At 50.4% G+C, this 21,816-nt stretch overlaps 1 protein-coding gene across 1 annotated transcript; it reads right to left on the bottom strand.

The window, feature by feature from the left end:
• Nucleotides 1-286: 286 nt before the first annotated feature.
• POLR2H (RNA polymerase II, I and III subunit H) lies at nucleotides 287-8,860 on the bottom strand. The gene is made up of 5 exons (XM_048504993.1): nucleotides 8,659-8,860; nucleotides 4,958-5,041; nucleotides 2,717-2,810; nucleotides 2,292-2,375; nucleotides 287-1,179 (listed from the first exon to the last, which is right to left on the bottom strand). The coding sequence occupies exons 1-5, from the start codon at nucleotides 8,729-8,731 to the stop codon at nucleotides 1,062-1,064; spliced, it is 453 nt and encodes a 150-aa protein (XP_048360950.1). The 5' UTR covers nucleotides 8,732-8,860; the 3' UTR covers nucleotides 287-1,061.
• Nucleotides 8,861-21,816: the final 12,956 nt, after the last annotated feature.

The following is a 21,816-nucleotide window of genomic DNA, read 5'->3' as shown; positions in this document are numbered from 1 at the left end:
GGGTGGTTGGGGGGGCGGGGAGAGAAAGGAGATTGTAAGCCCCTTTGAGTCTCCTTACAGGAGAGAAGGAGGGGTATAAATCCAATCTCTTCTTCTTTTTAAACTAGATGGTGAGACACGGGGAGGCAGGAGAAGGGAAATAACAGCCGGTGAAAAATTACTCCCCCCCCCTCGCAATGTTGCTGTATCAGTTAAATCTGACGCCCCCTTCTGTGGTTCCAGTTTCTAAAAATTTGGATGCAAAAGATGACATTTATCGAAAACAAGAACGCAAGGGAGAACCAAATATGAAAAAAACACACAACTTTGTTTAATGATGGGAACACAACAATTCAGCATCTTCAGAAGATGCGTCTCCTGCAGCCAACACAAAATCCACCCCTGCCCTCCAAGCTTACCTGAAATGTCACAGGTGAGCAGCAGGTCCTTTGCCAGAGTGGCATTTCCGTTTGCGGAAGAGGCAATTTCCAAAATTCCTTCCACTGAGGAAGCCCACTCTGTCCCCGTGCTGTCTCAAGGATCCGCGGACACCACCCCCCGGGTACGTTTTTCAAGGGGCGGAAGTAGAAAACTCCTGCTCCCTGAAATCCACGGATCGATGAATATCTATTGGTGTTTGTTGGGAGAGTGAGGGCTAGCTTTGTAGAACAGGGAAGTTTGTCATTATACCTGTGGAGCAGAGGGTACGGAAGGCTGGCCAGCTGGCAAGAGCCCCTCCCACTCGAAAATATTCCAAGTATTGCTTTATGCGGGCGATAAAATCAAGAAGTCTGCAGATCTTGAGGAAAACAGGCGGGACTGTTGATGGAGGTGAAGCTCCTCCCACAGGAAGGAATCGATACTAATTTGCATGGCCCCACCCATGGGACAAGTGGGCGGAGCAACCCTTCCAGGAAGTCCTCCTTTACTGTTCAATGTTGTCAAGGCGAAGAGGGCGACCAGGTGTGGGCGGGAGGCTACGCAGCTCAATCCCCCAGCTAAAACAGCTCCATTTATATGAGAGGCAACTAAGCCATCCGGCCCTGCTAAGTTCAAGCAGTCTCCCCTTTCCGACAAGCGGGTTAGAAGGCCAGCTTCTTCATCAGGAGATAAACCCGGGAATCCACTTCGAAGCCGTGCAGATTGTTGGCGTCTCCCTGGAGCCTCATCAACAGGCCACCATAGGATACGTAGGCAGAGCTGGAGGGGGAAGGGAGAGGGCAGAGGTGGGAACGGTGCGGTGAGATGGACAGGGGCCTGCTACGGGGAAGCCACCTCCTGTCGAGAAGCCGCCGGCTCTCCTGGATTTCTAGGGCAGGAGCAAAGCCTCTGACCCAAGACCCTTTCAAGTGGAGGGGCCCAGGGTAGAACAAGAGACCCCCAGAAGAACGAGAACTCTGGGATAGAGCGCACGCAGGTCTTACGTGTGGAAAGCCCAGAGGACATTGTCAATGAAGAGGAAGGATCACTAGGAGCAGCAGTGGCGTAGGAGGTTAAGAGCTCGTGTGTCTAATCTGGAAGAACCGGGTTTGATTCTCCGCTCTGCCGCCTGAGCTGTGGAGTCTTATCTGGGGAATTCAGATTAGCCTGTACACTCCCACACACGCCAGCTGGGTGACCTTGGGATAGTCACAGCTTCTCGGAGCTCTCTCAGCCCCACCTACCTCACAGGGTGTTTGTTGTGAGGGGGGAAGGGCAAGGAGATTGTCAGCCCCTTTGAGTCTCCTGCAGGAGAGAAAGGGGGGATATAAATCCAAACTCTTCTTCTTCTTCTTACAATCTCCTTGCCCTTCCCCCCTCACAACGAACACCCTGTGAGGTGGGTGGGGCTGAGAGAGCTCCGAAAAGCTGTGACTAGCCCAAGGTCACCCAGCTGGCGTGTGTGGGAGTGCACAGGCTAATCTGAATTCCTCAGCTCCACAGCTCAAGCGGCAAAGCGGGGAATCAAAGCCGGTTCCTCCAGATTAGAATGCACCTGCTCTGAACCACGACGCCACTTTGGGTGAGACACAGCTCTTCGGAGCTCTCTCAGCCCCACCTACCTCACAGGGTGTTTGTTGTGAGGGGGGGAAGGGCAAGGAGATTGTCAGCCCCTTTGAGTCTCCTGCAGGAGAGAAAGGGGGGATATAAATCCAAACTCTTCTTCTTCTTCTAAACAGGCCAACAGTTTGACTTGGTATACGGTACCAGGGTATGGTAACTTCAGGGAAAGGGGCCGCACGTCAACAGTAGGGCATGCACACTTTCCTAGTTCAATCCAATTCCTGGGATGCCCAGCATACCAAGATGCTATATCTGAGTGAGACACTTACAGTCGCGTGGCTGCCTCCGTGGACGTCTCATCCCCCTCGATCCTGTACACCTTGCCGTACATCACGTACTCGAACTGGTCAGCCCTGTGAGCAGAAGAACACAGCGAGATAGGATCGGTAGTGGTAGAAGGCATGTCAGGTTTAAGCCCGCTATGGCAGTGGTGTAGGGTTTTCAAGTCAAGAGACATCCAGAGGAGTTTGCCTGTCTCTGCATAGCTAGATTAGAGTCCGGTAGCTTTGATTCTTGAAAGCATACACCCCCCTGCAATCATGTTGGTCTGTAAGATGCAACGGGACTTGAACAAAACTACATCTACGTAGCGAGTCTGGATTTCCTTGGACAGCCAACGTGGCATAACGGTTAAGAGCAGGTGGAGTCTAATCTCCAGCTCTGGTTCCCTCACGCAGAATCACCCTCACGTTACCTGGAGGGCCGGTCATCCGTGGGGTTGTATTCCCCGTCATCCAAGGTCCCGTCTTCGTACAACGTGCTAGCGATCACAAGGCGGAATTTGTCACCTGCGATAGAGAAGAGAACAAGCGGTCAAGTCAGAGTAGAGGCCTCTCTGTGGCCGCTGAAGGCCCAAGAAAGACCAAAGAAAGCGTGCCGAGAAGGAAAACTGGAGACTTGTGCATTCTAGGCAGTGAGCTCCGTCCGTCCGTCCGTCCGTCCGTCCGTCCGTCCTGATTTACAGGATTTCTATGCAGCCTTCCTGCTCAATCAAGGCAGCCACCTTATTTATTTTATTCATTTATTAGATTTGTATATTGCCTTCCCCTTTTAGGCTCAGGGAGGTCTCCAACGTAGGTTAAAGCAATGTGTAAACATTATAAATGATTAAAAACTTACATTTTAAAATGAACACAAAACTTTAAAAATCTAACACACAAACCCAGCGCAGGTCACTAACTGTATGTGTCCCTCATTTTATCCCGCATTTGACACCCAGAGAGATTTTCCAAACCTTAAAAAGCAGACTTCTAGAACAGGAATATCATATCTTGTTGGGGCAAGCAAATAAATCATGCTCACCCCTCCCTGTCGGAATAATACCGGAACAGGGGCACATAGTAAAATATCTTGAATTATTAACTGAACCCCAACAGAGATGGATTATCACAAGGGCCAGATCCAATACCTTCCCATCGGCCATTACAAAGGGTCGTTACTTATCCATCCCTCTCCAGGATTGGGTTTGTCCACACTGTAAAAATCAAGTGGAGACTCTTGCTCACATTTGACTTGACTGTCCGAGATATGTGGGCATTAGGAATTTCTCTCCCAGGATGGCCCTAGACAAATCTGAAAGCGACTCTGACTGTTCTGTTGTGGAGCTTCTGTTAAACAACACAGATGTCATGCTCTTGGAAAAAGTAGCAAAATTTCTTTTACAAGTGACAGAACTCTCTAAGTAATGTATACTGCTATATACAGTCTTCCTGTCTGCGCTTTGAATGTATTCTTGATTTTTATTTTAAAAATGTCTGGCAACGCTCTAGAACCTATTTTTAAATGGCAAATAAAGGTTATTGTTGATGTTGCTATCCAACATTTGTGATCTCAAACTTGGACAGGACTTCAGCAGCAGGATCAATAAGCAATATAGAATCTTAGAGTTGGAAGAGACCCCAAGAAGGGCCATCAAGTCCAATCCTCCTGCCATGCAGGAACACACAATCAAAGCACTCCTGACAGATGGCCATCCAGCCTCTCTTTAAAAACCTCCCAAGAAGGAGACTCCACCACACTCCAAGATAGTACAGTCCACTGTCAAACAGCCCTGACTGTCAAGAGTTTTTTCCTGATGCTTTGGTGGAATCTCTTTCCCTTCTTGTTGAACCCATGACTCCTGGCCCTGGTCTCTGGAGCCGCAGAAAACAAGCTTGCTCCGTCACCCACATGACATCCCTTCAAATATCTAAACAGGGCTATCATGTCACCTCTTCACCTTCTCTTCACCAAACTAAACATACCCTAAGTCTCTCCTCATAGGGCATGGATTCCAGACCATTTACCATTAGGTTGCCCTCTTCTGGACCCGTTCCAGCTTGTCAATCTCCTTCTTGAACTGCGGTGCCCAGAACGGTACACAGTATTCCAGGTGAGGTCTAACCAATGCAGAATAGAGAGGTACAACTACATCCCTCGATCTAGACACTATACTCCTATTGATACAGTCCACAGTAAATACAGTGGGGGGTGGGGGGAAGGAATGGGAAAGAGGCAACGGGATGGGTAGAAAGAAGGAAAGGGAAACGAAACGGGAAGGTGGAGCGGGAAGGGAGGAAAGGGGAATGAGGGAAGAAAGGAGTTAGTTTAGGAGTTCACTGCAGGAAGAGCTGGCTGTTCTATGCCAAAAAAAATGGATTGGCTTCTTTGCCGTCCGGACATAGCTCAGCTGTGTTTTGATTGGATCTGCTGAAAGATGCAATTATTTAAGATGCTGCTGAAGTCTGCAGAAAACTGTCAAGGTGCTTTCACTGTAACCAACAAGGGGAAGACAAGCAGCTCAGTTACGAAAAAGGAGTAGGTGGGAAACACCAGGCGATGCTCGACAAAGGTTTGCTTTGGGCACGGAGCATAGATTAAAGGAGAGGGTCGGGCTTGGGTACACACAAGACAGGGACAGCTGGGCCAACCTGCAGCAACAGCCTCACCCACTTACCCAGGTCGACGGGATAGATCTGAATGTTCACATCCAGGATCAGGTCCATCTTGAAGGACTCGCTCTCACAGTGGAGTCGGGAAACTGCGAAAAGGTCAAGAGGGTGCTGGTTAGAGGAGGAGAGCGGCACGCCAGGTTATTTACTGTGGGAACTCTCTGCGGGTTTTGACTCAGAGAAAAGGGTGCAAGGAGTCTGGGGCTTTGAAAGAGAATGCAGGTTGGATCCCTGGTACGGAAATCAGGGGAACTCAAGCTGTAAGCTGATTTTCTAAAATCTGAAGAACTGACAAACGAGACATCAATGTGTTATTATTATTATTATTATTTATTATTATTTATTTGATTTGGTAAACCACCCTACCCACAAAGGGCTCAGGGCGGTGCACAACAAACAATACAATAAAACAAATCGAATAACCCCAGTTAAAATACAAAGCCTTAAAACTATAAAACTACGGCAGCAGTAGTAGCCTTCAATAAATAATTTGATTAATAATAGAAGACGTCTAGCACCCAACCCCAGTAATCAAACCCTGGGAAGGGAGGGGATTGGCAGATGGTCCAATAGATAGCCAGTGTGCAGGACAACACAAGGGGCGGGCTCAGCGGCCGGCCCCCTCAAAAGCCCGGTGGAACAGCAGTGTTTTGCAGGCCCTGCGGAACTCTCCAAGGTCCCGTAGGGCCCTAACTGCTGGAGGAAGGGCGTTCCACCAGGCAGGGGCCAGGGCAGTAAACGCCCTGGCCCGTGTGGAGGCCAGCCGCATCATGGAGGGGCCGGGGACCACCAGTAGATTCGCCTCCGCAGAGCGGAGGGCACGACTCGGGACATAAGGGGTGAGACGGTCCCGTAGGTATGAGACGGTCCTGTGTTGAGGGCTTATGATAGATTTATAAAGTATGACACAGTGTTTGAGCTAGAAAACCATTATTAACACATCTAAAGAGTCAGCATGTAGTGGTTAAGAGTGGAGGACTCTAATCTGAAGAATTGGCTTCGATTTCACCCTCCTCCACATGAGTTGCTGATTCCTATCTGCTGAACTGGGTTTATTTCCCCACTCCTACACATGAAGCCTGCCAGGTGACCTTGGGCTAGTCACAGTTCTCTCAGCCCCACGTACGTCACAAGGTGTCTTTTGAGTGAAAGGAGGGGAAGACGTTTGTAAGCCGCTTTGAGGCTCCTCAAGGTAGAGGAAAGCAGAGTATAAATCCAAACTCTTCCACTACCTGTCAGAATTCTTCACTGTGATTGCTCAACATTATACAGTCAGGACTAGCTTCAAGGAAACAGCAGCTACACCAGCTTCCACATTCCAGGGTGGGGAAAAGGTTATTTTATTTCCATCCTATTTTTCTCCCCAACAGGGACCCATAGCTACTCACTACAGCCTCCTCTTTATTTTCTTCTCACAACAACTTATGAGGCAGGTAGGGCTGAGACCACATGACAGGCTCAAGCCATTCAGCAAGCTGCCATGGCAGGGTGGGATTCAAACCCGGGTCTCCTGGCCTCTAACAATTTATCTTCATTATCATTCCATGCTGTGGCGATTTTATATCTCAGATGTTATGGACTACAATTCCCATCAGCCCCTGCCAGCATGACCAATTGGCCATGCTGGCAGGGGCTGATGGGAATTGTAGTCCATAACATCTGGAGTGCCAAAGGTTCGCCACCACTGCACTAGCACAACACTTAAAAAAAAATTAAGCACAAAGCTGCTATTTTAAAAATAAGCCTGAAGCAATGAACGTTCAATCTGCATTTGAAATGTTTAGCAGCGACTCAGTGGGGGCCTCTCCATCACTGCATTAAAAGCTGATTTGCTACATGAACAAAGAACCCAGTAGCTTTGTTTTCAAATTAGTTACCCTTTAACTACAAATTAAAACCAAGCACGTGCTTCTCATGAAAACGTCCTTGGGCTGCCTATTCACGACCAGCTTCAATTCACAGTTGTAGATCATTAGGTTCTCGTTCTGGGCAGGCCCAGTAACAAAGCCGCAGGGATGCCATGAAAAATGTTTGGTTTTATGATTCAGTAAAAGAGCAGAAATACACACAGGAAAGGAGAAAGGAAGACCGCAAATATTCAGCATGTAGTTTCCTGTACTCCTTAACTGCACCACATGAAAACTGGCATAAGAACATAAGAACAAGCCAGCTGGATCAGACCAGAGTCCATCTAGTCCAGCTCTCTGCTACTCGCAGTGGCCCACCAGGTGCCTTTGGGAGCTCACATGTAGGATGTGAAAGCAATGGCCTTCTGCGGCTGCTGCTCCTGAGCACCTGGACTGTTAAGGCCTTTGCAATCTCAGATCAAAGAGGATCAAGATTGGTAGCCATAAATCGACTTCTCCTCCATCAATCTGTCCAAGCCCTTTTGAAAGCTATCCAGGTGAGTGGCCATCACCACCTCCTGTGGCAGCATATTCCAAACACCAATCGCACGTTGTGTGAAGAAGTGTTTCCTTTTATTAGTCCTAATTCTTCCCCCCAGCATTTTCAATGAATGCCCCCTGGTTCTAGTATTGTGAGAAAGAGAGAACAATTTCTCTCTGTCAACATTTTCTACCCCATGCATAATGTTATAGACTTCAATCATATCCCCAGAGCAAAAGCCAGACCTAATTTGAGAGTAGCAATCTACTGGGGGATGCAGTCATCACCAGGCATTACCCCAAGGTAGTACAAGAGTCAAGTCCAGCAACAGCTTGCGTATGTGCAAGATTCCATCAAGTAATTTCTATCACATGGTGGCCTAATAAATTGATATCCTTCAAAACATGTTCTTGTTAACAGCCTTGCTCAGGTCTTGCAAACGGGGACGGGGGAGGCTTCCTTATAGTATAAATCCATTTCATATTGGGACTTCTTTTCCTGCTTCCTTCTACTTTTCCTAGCGTTATTGTCGTTTCCAGTGACCCACGACTTCTCATAATGTGATCAAAGTATGACAGCTTCAGTTTAGACATTTTAGCTTTTAGGGAGAATTCAGGTTTGTTTTGATCTAGAGACCAATTTGAGACCAATCTAGAGACCAATTAGTCTTTTCCTGGTGCCTTCAACTTTTCCCTGCATTACTGTCTTTTCCAGTGACTTGAGTCTTGTCATGATATGACCAAACCTCAACGGTGCCGGTTTAGTCATTTTGGCTTCTAGGGACATTTCAGGTTTGATTTGATCTAGGACCTATTTATTTGTCTTTTTGGTGGTCCGTGGGATCTGTGAAACGAAAAACAGCAGCTTGAAGACCAATAAAATTTTCCAGGGTAAAACCTTTCCCGAATCAAAGCTCACATCATCTGACAGAATGAACTTTGACTGCCCAAAAAAACTTACAACCTGGAAAAGGTGGTTGGTTTTTAGCATGCGGCTGGATTTGCATCTCGTTCTGCTTCTAACACGGCTACCCACTTTACGCTGAACTATAGAAATCGTTTACAACTGGAGCTTTCGTTTCCTCGCAAGGAAATCCAAATATGATGCGCAGGTGCTACTTCTACCTGTTGTGAGAGGAACTAACCTACCTCGCAGGGCTGTTGTAAATACTAAACGACAGATGCTGAGAAACTCTGCAACACTGTCAGCTTATGAGAGGAAAAGCGGGATAAACGAGTAGGTAAGAACAACGAAATACGCAATAAAGTGGAACTGGGAACAATAGAGGAATGATTTCCACTTTCTCACTTTCTCTTACCCCTGTCGAACTTCTTGCCCTCGGGATCGATGTCCTTCACGTCGAAAATATCCTCGAAAAGGATACCGGCCATGGCGAAGCAGAACAAAAGCAGAGCGGGATCAACCAAATTCAAAAACCGCCCTGAACTGCTCGCAAACTCAAGTACAGATCTCCATGTGCAACACGCTAGGATCGGGTTTTCCGGCGCGGGCGCTCGCCGATGACGTCACATGACTGAAGCCACGTTAGTTTTGGGCACGTCAGCCTTGAGCCTGGAGGTGGAGACTTTGTTGCGCATGCGTACACGGCTGCTTAGTATTACGGCGGTTATTCCCCTTAAAGGGCATATAAAATAGGTAGTAGGGGTCAGGAGGCTGCTTTACTCTGTGAGTTGGCGCTAATACAGATGTTTTATTTATTTGCGTTATTTATAGCCCGCTTTTTTTTCACTGAGGCATGAGACGGTCCACAAGCTAAACTAGCAGCTAAAGCAATGTGGTCAATAGGAAGAAACATCTAATAAGCAATGTAATAGGCCTAGGATCGCAAAAAAACCCAACAACCCTGCAATTTAGCACAAATAGACGAGTAATAATGCTGCAAGACTGTTCCGTTTAGAGATTCCCAAATAGGATCGACACAGTAATGGATTCAAGGTTCAGGAAAAGAGATTCCACTTAAACATCAGGAAGATGTTTCCTGACAGAAATGCTGCACATAATCTGGTGATCTCAAACTGACCAATCCGAAGTCTGTTTCAGCTGAACTTTCCAGACTTGGAGCAACTGCCCCCTCCCATTTAGAAGGAGTACAATGACTCCCTCCCATCCAGAATCTTACAGATGTAGCAGATGCTCTAATTAACTACTATCCTTTGAACAGGTAAGGCAGGGCGAATGAATTTCAGCCTGCATCTGACAACTTATTTGGCCAATGACAGCGAGAATGTTCCTTACTGGAGAAGAGTTTGGATTTCATCCCCTCTTAGTGAAAGGAGACTCAAAGAGGCTCACAAACTCATTTCCCTTCCTCTCCCTGCAGCAGACACTTTGTGAGGCTGGTGGAGCTGTGAGAGGTCTGAGAGAACTGTGACTGACCCAAGGGCACACAGCAAGAATGCAAGAATGCGAAAACACATCTGGTTCACCAGATCAGAGTCCACGGTTCACGTGGAGGAGTGGGGAATCAAACCCCACCTGCCTCACAAGATGTCTGGGATGGGGAAGGGAAAGCGACTGACAGCCGCTTCGAGCCTCCTTAAAAGTTGAGAACAGCAGGATATGAAGGAGCACAACTCTTCTTCAACGGATGAAGTGTTCAAGATTGAGTTGCCAACTCCAGCCTGGGAAATTCCTGGAGATTTGGGAACAGAGCTTTTCCCCCAGGGGGACCATTCCTTTGAGCCCCTTGGGGATGGGGCGGTATAAAAGTCCAAATAATAAATAAATAAACAAACAAACAAACAAACAAACAAACAAACAAACTGGGAAACAGCTGCAATCCCGGGATATCTCCAGGCCTCCCCTGGAGAATGGCAACCCTCGGGACTTGAAACACTCGCACAGGGACTGGAGCGCATTTGGCTGTCGTGGGCAGCGCCAGTTTGTTTCGCGAGTTGTCTTTCACACCTGCATGCCGAACGGGGCGGAGACTTTCCGATCTGTCGTCGTTTTGGGGGCGGGGCCATTGCCAGCGCTTGCTCCGCCTCCCCGGGGAGGCGCGCCTTGATTGGCCGCCCGCTCCCCCCCCCTTCCCGCAGCCAGGTTAGCGGCAGGGAAAGGGATGGGCGAGCAGCCGCGCCAGGTGAGCGGGGCCCCTCCCCTGGGAGAGCCCTTAAAGCTTCCCCGGCTGGGCCTGATGCCCCCCGCAGCTGGCCTTTGAAGGCTCCGGCTTTTGATGTCCCCGGCCCTTTGATCTCGGGCCCCCCCCCCCCCCCCCACCACAGCACCCCTTCCTTCCAGGGGGGAGCTCCCAACGCCGGGTGCCTATGGATTACCAACGGCAGAAGAAACTGACCAACTTCACCATCAGTCTGCTGTTCTTGGCCGGGGGCATCGAATATGGTAGGTACCTCGCCTAGCGGGCACGGTTGGGCACCTGGGGTCAATAAACAGAGGTCAATAAATACGGCCAGAATTTACACCCCATCTTTGCACCCTCCCCGAAGTCAATATGTGGGCTCATTGGCCAGAATGTACATGTCACTTTTCTGGCAAATTATTGACTGATTTGCTCCCCCCCCCCCAACTGGCTTATGTTCTCTGCTCCACTGTTTTATCCTCAACAACAACCCTGGGAGGTAGGTTAGGCTAATACAGGGGTCGGCAACTTTTCCCACCCAAAGAGCCATTTGGATCCGTTTTCCACGGCCCCAGAGATCTACCGAGCCGGAGAGGTGGCTCCGCACGGAACCGCCTCCGGTTCGGCCCCTCCACTCACCTTTCCTTCCAGCCCTGGAAGGCGGAGGGCAGGGAAACCCCTCTGCCTGCCCCTCCATGGGGCAGAGGGGGATGGTGGTTGCGGCCTGCCCGGTGCTGCCGCCTCTTGCGCTGCGGGAAGCAGCAGCGCAGGGCGGGGAAACCCCCTGTGCCTGATGGAATATGGCAGAGGGGGGATGGTGGCTGCTCTGGAGGAACAGAGGGGGTGACAGAGGGGGATGGTGGCCGCTGTGGGGGGCAGAGGGAGGATGGCGGCGCTGCGGGAGGCTGGCACCGGGCAGGAAAACCCCCTCTGCTTGACGGAGCAGGCAGGGGATGGCGGCTGTGGAGATGGCAGAGGGGGGATGGCGGCTGCTCTGGAGGGACACGCCCATGCTACCCTCCGACCTCCAGGGGTCGGAGGGCAGTGTGGGCGTGTCCCTCCAGAGCAGCACCGGAAGGGGAGGTGAGTGGAGGGGACGTGAAAAGCGGCACCCTCACGCACGGAGCAACCTCCAGTTTGGCCCCTCCACTCACCTTTCCTGGAGGGACACGCCCACGCTACCCTCTGACCTCCAGGCCACGCGGAGCCGCAGTATAAGGCTGAAAGAGCCACATGCGGCTCCGGAGCCTCAGGTTGCAGACCCCTGGGCTAATAAGAGCGTGTTACCGGCCCACGGTCACCCAGTGAGCTCCCATGGCCGAGTTGGGGTTCGAATTGAGTTTCCCAGATCCTAGCCTGAGACTCTAACCGCTGCGCTGGCTCCTCCCAAAATGGCCTTGGTTTTATTGCATACTTGGGGCAGAGGAAGGGTTTGAATTCTGGCCTCGTCGAGCCTGGTCCGATACTGCTATACTGGCTCTTTGCAAATGGGCTCAGTTCGGCTGTGGACTTGGCGGTTGGCCCCTGGACCCCAAATGCTCTTGCAAAGTTTGTATCTGTTTATTTGGTCCATTATCTTTATTCTGTTTTTTAGTCTGCTTTTATTGCTGTAGCTTTGGGTGGGTGGAAAGATTTAGATCAGGTGACTGGAGAGCAATGGGACAATCAATGAAATACTGTGTTTCCCGGAAAATAAGACAGTGTCTTATATTAATTTTTGCTCCCAAAGATGCGCTATGTCTTATTTTCAGGGGATGTCTTATTTTTCTGTGTTCTGTTCGACGGACTTGCTTCCAAACAAAAACTTTGCTACGTCTTACTTTTGGGGAATGCCTTATATTTCACACTTTAGCAAAACCTCTACTATGTCTTATTTTCAGGGGATGTCTTATATTCGGGGAAACAGGGTAGTAGTGGGATTGGAGAATAATATCTTTGGCCCAGTAATGCTAGGAAATGTCAAATGTAGAAGGAAAAGAGAAAACAGGAAGGATAGAGTCTGCATTTATATCTTCTTTTCTCAATCTTGGGCCAGTCATGCCCTCTCAGCATTAACTTACCTCCCAAAGTTGTTGTTGAGGATAAAACAGAGTCGAGGGGAACAGATGCAAGCCAGTTCGAGTCCCCTTAGGGGCCAGCTGGGTTGAATTTACTATCACTGGCCTCCCGTGGGATATTGATGCTTTTAAGTCGCCATCATGTTCTTAAATGTTGGATTTTATAGTGTTTTAAATATTTATTGCCATTTTAATTGTATTTTGTTTCATGTTGTCGTATTGCCGCCCTGAGCCCTTCGGGGATGGGTGAGGTAGAAATAAAATAAAAATAAAAGGCAGATTGTAAATCAATAGATATGTCTATTGGTTTGAAGAAGAGTTTGGATTTCTACCTCACTTTCGTCAACCATAAGGAGTCTCAAAGCATCTCACAAGCTCCTTTCCCTTCCTCTCTCCACAACAGGCACCTTGTGAGGCAGGTGGGGCTGAGAGAGTTCTGAGAGAACTGTGACTGGCCCAAGGTCACCCAGCAGGCTTCATCTGGAGGAACGGGGAAACAAGCCCGGTTCACCAGATAAGAATCCGCTGCTCTTAAGTGCTACGCTGTGCTGGCTCTCTAACATGAGATGGATAAACTCAGTGCAGGAAACCCTAGCCTTCAAGTTAGCTGGATCGGAGCACAGATGTTAACCGTAGCACATTTTGGAGGCTGCTATAAATCTGAAGCAGCTTGAAGGGTATTTATCACGCAGACCAGTGGTGGGATCCAAAATTTTAGTAACCGGTTCCCATGGTGGTGGGATTGAAACTGTGGCGTAGCACCAATGGGGCTGGGCGGGGCACGATGGGGCATGGCCAGGCATTCCGGGGGCGGGGCATTCCTGGGCGGCGCTGTGGCAAGGACGCAGCCACTGCGCCGGTCCTTGGGTGGGAAACGAATGCACACAGGCGCAGGCTGCCACGCACGCCGGCTCACCTCCTGCTAGACTGCTTCAAGTTCTGCGCGCTACTGCAGAGAGGAGGGGCGTAACTAAGGCAAAAATCACGTGGCAAAATCACCACTTAGTAACCCCCTCTCGGCACACACAAATAATTAGTAACCTACTCTCGGGAACCTGTGAGAACCTGCTGGATCCCACCTCCGGCGCAGACACACACAGATCTCTTTGGCCCTCTGTAGGCAGGGTTGTTCAAATGGCTCCCGTGAGGGATCGGGGCGTCCCCTAGGGGTTGCTATTTGTGTGCGGAAGCGGTCCCAGCTAGCTTTGAGTTTCCTGCTCCAACTGTGGTAGAACGGGCCCTGACTTATGGAGACCCTGTAGGGTTTTCGAGGCAAGAGATGTTCAGAAGTGGTTTCCCATTGCCTGCCTCTGCGTAGCAACCCTGGATGTTCTTGGAGGTCTCCCATCCAAATACTAACCCAGGCTGACCCTGCTTAGCTTCCAAGATGGGACAAGATCAAACTAGCCTGTGCCATCCAGGCCAGATCAGTAGCGGATCTGGGGAAAGGTCATTTGGCACCTTTAATGCGTCTTTGCTGGGGCTTCTAACCCAAAACACCTTTGGGACTTTGTGGTGGTCCAACTTCTGTTATTGGCCCAGTGGATTCCTGATCAGGTTTGTGGAGCATCCTCTTCTTGGAAAGGTGAAACTCTTGCCCCCCACCCCCCACCCCACACAGTGTAGTGGTTAAGAGCAGCGGACTCTAATCTGGAGAACCAGGTTTGATTCCCCTCTGGCAGAGGTCTATCACAGCACCTAGCCCTTTCAACTGGGGGTCCCGGGGATTGAACCCTTCTGCATGCCGAGCAGATGCTCTGCCAGCTGAGCCGTGGCCCACTTTTGTTATGCTAAGCAGCTGCTGGCAGGTTCTTGGGTATAAATGCTGCTACCATCCGTAGCTGTGCTTCACAGGGGTCCAATGAGGATAAAGCGAGCAGGTGGCACTGATAATTGGGTGGGGCCTGCATCAGGAAGTGGGTGTGGCCTCACCCGGAAGTTAAGTTTGACCCTGGACACCTGTCCACGTCAAAGGTCTAGCTTTCATTTTATTAACTTTATATCCCACCTTTCTCTGCAAGGGGGACCCAAAGCAGTCTCCTCATTTCCCTCTCCTCAGTTATATCTTCACAACAACCTGGGTCAGACAGACAGCAGGTGGCTGGTCCAAAGTCACCCTGTGAGTTTCCACGGTAGAGCGGGGATTTGAACCCGAGTTTCCCAGATCTTGAGGAGCCCCGTGGTGTAAGTGGTTAAGTGCTTGCCCTGCCACTCACACGGTAAGGAGTTCGAGCCCCCTGTGGGTCAGATATCCTGGCAGCCGTCCATCCTTTCCTTGGTCGGTAGATGAGTACCTAGCACGGTGATAGCGAACCTTTTAAAGACCAAGTGCCCAAACTGCAGCCCAAAATCCACTTATTTATCGCAAAGTGCCAACACGGCAATTTAACCTGAATACTGAGGTTTGCGTTTAGAAAAAACGGTTGGCTCAGAGGCATACGTTACTTGGGAGTAAGCTTGGTGGTAGTCGGTGGCTTTGCTTTGAAGCAACCGTGCAACTCTTCCAACGGGTGAAACATAACCCTAGAAGGGTTTATGAAGCAAGCCCCGTTGCCAGCAACCGAGCTCATTCCCAGGTAAAGGATCGCGCTGTAGTTTTTCACATGAAAATCAGTGGGGTTTAACAGTGCTTAACGGTGTTACCTACACTGCTTTCCCAAAACTAGGTCTTAGGTTTAATGCTAATAATCGAGGCCAGCGTAGATGTGGGGGAGGGGGTGACTCTGTTTGCTTGTGCCCACAGAGAGGGCTCTGAGTGCCACCTCTGGCACCCGTGCCATAAGTTCGCCACCACTGACCTAGCACATAGCTAGGGGGTAAAGAATAGTCGGGGAAAGCAATGGCAAACTACCCCACAAAACCCCCCGGCTTGTCTATGAAATCACTGCTTGCAGTGGTACCCCAGGGTTGAACACAACTGAAGGGAAAAATTTACCTTTTCTCCCCTGGATCTTAATCTGGCCCTTCGACTGCCATGCGATGCTGTCGTTAACAAAAGGGAAGTTGAGGCTGTCCACCTGTATTGGTGAAGATGAGGTCGAGCAGTTGGCTTCGTTGCATAATTTGGGCAAGTTGCTGAAAGTCGCTTTTGTTACTTGTGTGCAGAATATTTGACGGCCAGCCCATTCTGAGCCGTCAGATCTCCGAAGCGAAGCAGGGCTGGCCCTGGTTTTATGATTGAAGTCTATAAAATTACGCATGGGGTAGAAAATGTCGACAGAGAAAATTTTTTCTCTCTTGCTCACAGTACTAGAACCAGGGGGCATCCATCGAAAATGCTGGGGGGAAGAATTAGGACTAATAAAAGGAAACACTTCTTCACGCAACGTGTGATTGGTGTTTGGAATATGCTGCCACAGGAGGTGGTGATGGCCGCTAACCTGGATAGGTTTAAAAGGGTTTTGGACAGATTTATGCAGGAGAAGTTGATCTATGGCAGTGGTGGCGAACCTATGGCACTGGTGCCGGAGGTGGCACTCAGAGCCCTCTCTGTGGGCACAAGCAAACAGAGTCACCCCCTACACACACATCTAGGCTGGCCTGGGCCGCTGGGCTCGATTATTAGCATTAAACCTAAGACCTATTTTTGGGAAAGCAGTGTAGGTAACCCTGTTAAGCACTGTTAAACCCCACTGATTTTCATGTGAAAAACTACAGTGCGATCCTTTACCTGGGAATGAGCTCTGTTGCTGGCAACGGGGCTTGCTTCTTAAACCCTTCTAGGGTTATGTTTCACCCATTGGAAGAGTTGCACGGTTGCTTCAAAGCAAAGCCACCAACTGCCACTAAGCTAACTCCCGAGTAATGCATGCCTCGGAGCGAACCATTTTTTCTGAACGAAAACTTCAGTATTCAGGTTAAATTGCCGTGTTGGCACTTTGCGATAAATAAGTGGATTTTGGGCTGCAGTTTGGGCACTCGGTCTCGAAAAGGTTCGCTATCACTGATCTATGGCTACCAATCTTGATCCTCCTTGATCTGAGATTGCAAAGGCCTTAGCAGACCAGGTGCTCAGGAGCAGCAGCAGCAGCAGAAGGCCATTGCTTTCACATCCTGCATGTGAGCTCCCAAAGGCACCTGGTGGGCCACCACGAGTAGCAGAGAGCTGGACTAGATGGACTCTGGTCTGATCCAGCAGGCTCTTTTTTCTGTTCATAATACTTCCTGTATGGAAGTCCACGGTCCCTCTGCAGAAGCAGGTGACGGCAGATCCCCTCTGAACATCTGTTGCCTTGAAAACCCCACAAGCTGTGACTTGACAGTGCATTTCCCTACCACTCCCTGGGAAGTCAGAAATGATCTTTACTCTCTTTTTTAAAGGGTGCCACTCTTCTGTTGACAGGGAGGTGAGGTCTGGCTGAGAATGTGTCATCCACCCACCTTCCATGGCAGGTAGAGGACCTGAACGTTAGAAGCACATGACAGGTTGCTTAGAACCTCTTTTTATTACATGTTACCAGGTTCTAGATTCCCTCTGTTTTGGGCACTACAGCTTCCATCATTGTTCCGGAGTCGGCAGCCGGTTTTCAAAGCCGTAGTATTATTGTGTGTTGAGCAGGGCCGGAGCGAGGGGGGACTGTGCCTGGGGCACGCGTGCACCCTGCACCCCTCCACGCCGCCTTAGCGCCCCCTTACTGATGTGTGCCCAGTGCATCATTCACACACACCCTGTCCCCTTGGTGCTACGCCACTGGTGTTGAGTCACAACTGTTGCAAATGGAGAGATCCTTAGCTACCATTGCAAAAGCACGGAGTGAGGTTTGGGTTGACTCACGATAACCCAGGCTGGGATTTTTCCATGCTTTTCACTTTTGACCCGGGAATACTCACAATCACTCTGAATCTGGTGGGCGATTTTGAGTCTCTTAGCTTTATTCTCTAATGAGTTATGCCTGCCACAAATGGGCCAGTTCTTTCATGATTAGAGATTAGTGTTTTGCAACCTTTTTTCACTCACGTATCCAGTGGTGGGATCCAAAAATTTTAGTAACAGCTTCCCATGGTGGTGGGATTCAAACTGTGGCATAGCGCCAATGGGGCTGGGCGGGGCACAACGGGGGTGTGGCCGGGCATTCCGGGGGTGGGGCATTCCTGGGCGGGACTGTGGCAAGGATGCAGCCGCTGCGCCGGTCTTCGGGCGGGAAACGAATGCGCGCAGGCTGCCACGCACGCCGGTGCACCTCCTGCTAGACTGCTTCAAGTTCTGCGCGCTACTGCTGAGAGGAGGGGCGTAACTAAGGCAAAAATCAGGTGGCAAAATCACCAATTAGTAACCCCCTCTCGGCACACACAAATAATTAGTAACCTTCTCTCGGGAACCTGTGAGAACCTGCTGGATCCCACCTCTGCACATATCCCTTGGCATCCCATTTCCCTAAAACTATACCCTCATATTAGGAAAACCACTACATAATTTTTTTCACATACCTCCATATGCTCTGGCATGTACCCCAAGTTGTAAACCACCGCTGAGGTAGAATCTTTGTCTGGGAGTCCTTGGTGCCTCTTGGGAGCCCTGGAGGGTCAGAATTGGGGGGAAGGGTGTGTGCTTAGCAGAGATATGGTGCTGTAGGATCCATCCTCCAAAGCTGCCCTTGTCTCAACCGACCTCCCATCTGGAGATCAGTTATAATTCTGGGACAATTCCAGCCCCCACCTGGAGGATGGCAACCCAACTGCAGTGCCTTCTACTGGGCCTGGTAATAACTCAAGAGAGTCAGGCGTGGTTCCGGTTGCATTAGGTGAAGGTTTTGGGTCGGTTGCTGCGGTGCCAGCTCCTTGTGCCGACGCCTGGAGCTGTGTTGAAATTAAGAGAGAAGTTGGCCACATGACTTGTGATCTTTGAGGACAGCACGCGCTGTTCTTCTCGGAATACACGCCAGAATTAGGGGTAAGAAATGAAGCTTGAGAAACCTTCCAACAGGTTGAGCCAACATATCCCTTGGCAACCCATTTCCCGAAAACTCTATTCCCATATTAGCAAACGCACTACATAATGTTTTTTTCACGTACCCCCTAAATGCTCTGGCATACGCCCCACGTTGGGAACCACTGCTATAGATTAATGGTAGCAGCAAAGGTGTATCTAGGGTGGGGCAAGCCAGCGCTTCTGCCCCGGGTGCTGCTTTGGAGAGGGCGCCAGGCAGTCCAGAGCCCCGCCCACCGCAGAAACCGTGCCCCCTCCCCAATTGGTTGAAGCTCGAGAAACCTTCCAACAAGGAGCAGGTAGGTCCGGCGTCAATGTGCCGATTTTCCCGGTGTCGTCAGAATGGGCCAGCATTAGCAGCCCCTCAGCGAGGAGTCAGACAATTGCTTCCTTCAGTCTAATATTTATATTGTCTCTGACAGGCAGCCGCACCCCGGGGGTCTGAATAGAAGGATTTCTTTTAAACTGGAGGGGGTGTATATCGGGTCAGCCTGCATGTGAACCTGTAGGCCTCGCTGTTACAAACTGAGTGGTTTTGAGAAAACCGAAAGGAGTCCAAAAACCTCTATCTTTTTTCATTAAGCCTTTGCAGATCAGCTACTAGACCAGGGGTCGGGAACCTGCGGCTCGCGAGCCGCAAACGGCTCTTTAGAGCCTATGGTGCGGCTCCACGCCCCTTCCTGGGCAGCGTGGGATTCCGCCCCCTTCCCCCGCGCAGAGACTGCCGCCGTGCCGCCGTCCCGACGGGGGGGAGAGAAGAAAGCGGCCTCCCCGCCGCCGCCGCCGCCGCCCCCCGAGAAGAAAGCGGCCTCCGCGCCACCGCCACCCCCCCCAGAGAAGAAAGCGGCCTCCGCGCCGCCGCCACCCCCCCCCGAGAGAAGAAAGCGGCTCCGCGCCACCGCCCCCCCAAGAGAAAAAAGCGGCCTCCGTGCTGCCGCCCCCAGGGGAGAGAGAAGAAAGCGGCCTCCGCGCCGCCACCGCCCCCCCCAGGGGGGAAGAGAAAAAAGCGGCCTGCGCGCCGCCCCCCCCCAGGGGGGAAGAGAAGAAAGTGGCCTCCGCGCCACCGCCGCCCCCCCCAAAGAGAAAAAAGCCAGCACCAGCCGTTAGCCCAAAAATCCCCGAAACAGCTCAGCCCTGGAGTTGGCAACGCAGGGGATTTTTTGACAGGTCGAAGAAGGGAGGGGGAAGGAGCCGCAACAGCGAAAGTGAAACCAGCCGAAGCAGCAACAGAAGCAGCAGAGTCGAAACAACAGCCTCCGCTGCCTCCCCCCCCAGAGAAAAAAGCGGCCTCCGCCCGCCCCCCCACAGAGGGGGGGGGAGAGAAGGAAGTGGAATCCCCCCCCCCCCCAGGGTGCGGCTCCATGAATTTTCTTTTCCGGGGAAAATGGGCCCAAATGGCTCTTTGAGTCTAAAAGGTTCCCGACCCCTGTACTAGACCCTAAAATGTTGTTTGTTTTGGCTTAATCTTTTTTCCCTTCCCAACTGAGGTCTGCGGTGACTTGCAAAAACCATTAAAGCCGCATTGTACCTAAATATATTAAACATGCTCTGAGTATAATCTAGACAGGGGTCTGCAACCTGTGGCTCTCCAGATGTTCATTGACTGCAATTCCCAATTGGCCATGCTGGCAGGGGCTGATGGGATTTGTAGTCCATGAACGTCTGGAGAGCTGCAGGGTGCAGACCCCTGATCTAGCAATTCAGAAACCCTGTACAAATACCGTACGGGCACCGTGTCCCCCCTGCTCAACCAGCCAGCTTAATAGTACAATTCTAAGTAGAGTTAGTGGGTTTGGGTAGGAGTAACTCTGCCCTTGCAGAGGTGGGATCCAGCAGGTTCTCACGGGTTCCCGAGAGAAGGTTACTAATTGTTTGTGTGTGCTGAGAGGGGGTTACTCATTGGTGATTTTACCACGTGATTTTTGCCTTAGTTACGCCCCTGCTCTCAGCAGTAGCGCGCAGAACTTGAAGGAGTCTAGCAGGAGGTGCACCGGCGTGTGTGGCAGCCTGCGCCTGCGTGCATTCGTTTCCCACCCAAGGACCGGTGCAGCGGCTGCGTCCTTGCCACAGCCTTGCCCAGGAATGCCACGCCCCATCATGCCTTGCCACGCCCCCATCATGCCTGACCACGCCCCCATCATGCCCCGCCCAGCCCCAGTGGCGCTACGCCACAGTTTGAATCCCACCACCATGGGAACCTGTTACTAAAATGTTTGGATCCCACCACTGTGCACTTGTATCAGTTAAGGTTTATGGTAATACACAGTCCCTTTGATGGCTCTCTTTAAAAGTTGTGCATTTCTGAAAACCAGAACCAGAGTTTGGATTTATACCCTGCCTTTCTCTCCTGTAAGGAGCCTCACAGTGGCTTACAAACTCCTTTCCCTTTCCTTGAGAGCCAGCGTGGTATAGTGGTTAAGATCAGGTGGATTCTAATCTGGAGAACAGGGTTTGATTCCCCGCTCTTCCCCCTGAGAGGCTGTGGTTCGATCCCCAGGATTTCTAGTTTAAAAAATAACATGAGAAAATGGCTGTTGAAGAAGAGCTGTCTGATACTTTGGAAAGCCGCTGCCCACGTCAGTAAACAAGAGCTTGCTAGAACGAGGCAAACTCTATGCTGGGGATCATTAGGAAAGGAATTGAGAATAAAACTGCAAAGATTGTCATGCCCTTATATAAAGCAGTGGTTCGACCGCGCTTGGAGTACTGTGTCCAGTTCTGATCGCCACATCTCAAAAAGGATATTGAGGAGATAGAAAAAGTGCAGAGAAGGGCAACAAGGATGATTGAGGGACTGGAGCACCTTCCCTATGAGGAGAGGCTGCAGCGTTTGGGACTCTTTAGTTTGGAGAGGAGGCGGCTGAGGGGAGATATGATTGAAGTCTATAAAATTATGCATGGGGTAGAAAATGTTGGCAGAGAGAAATTTTTCTCTCTCCCTCACAATACAAGAACCAGGAGGCATCCATTGAAAATGCTGGGGGGAAGAATTAGGACTAATAAAAGGAAACACTTCACACAATGTGTGATTGGTGTTTGGAATATGCTGCCGCAGGAGGTGGTGATGGCCACTAACCTGGATAGCTTTAAAAGGGGCTTGGACAGATTTATGGAGAAGAAGTCGATTTATGGCTACCAATCTTGATCTTCCTTGATCTGAGATTGCAAATGCCTTAACAGACCAGGTGATCGGGACCAATAGCCGCAGAAGTCCTTTGCTTTCACATCCTGCATGTGAGCTCCCAAAGGCACCTGGGGGGCCACTGCCAGTAGCAGAGAGCTGGACTAGATGGACTCCGCTCTGATCCAGCTGGCTTGTTCTTATGTTCTTAACAAAGGTATGATTTAGTGTACAGAAGCTTCATATAATGCTGGATGGGTGGGGTAATCTTT

Source organism: Sphaerodactylus townsendi, linkage group LG08 (assembly GCF_021028975.2).
Source record: "Sphaerodactylus townsendi isolate TG3544 linkage group LG08, MPM_Stown_v2.3, whole genome shotgun sequence".
Classification (NCBI taxonomy): Eukaryota; Metazoa; Chordata; class Lepidosauria; order Squamata; family Sphaerodactylidae; genus Sphaerodactylus; species Sphaerodactylus townsendi.
Note: the sequence above shows the minus strand (reverse complement) of the source record. Positions and strands in the feature narration are given on the sequence as shown.

Excerpts from the sequence above, each read along its gene's own strand:
- POLR2H (XM_048504993.1), bottom strand. The coding sequence starts at position 8,731 with ATGGCCGGTATCCTTTTCGAGGATATTTTCGACGTGAAGGACATCGAT. Across the intron at positions 5,042-8,658 it reads GGGCAAGAAGTTCGACAGGG|TTTCCCGACTCCACTGTGAG; the intron begins GTAAGAGAAAGT and ends ACCTTTTCGCAG. Across the intron at positions 2,376-2,716 it reads ACGGATGACCGGCCCTCCAG|GGCTGACCAGTTCGAGTACG; the intron begins GTAACGTGAGGG and ends TTCTGCTCACAG.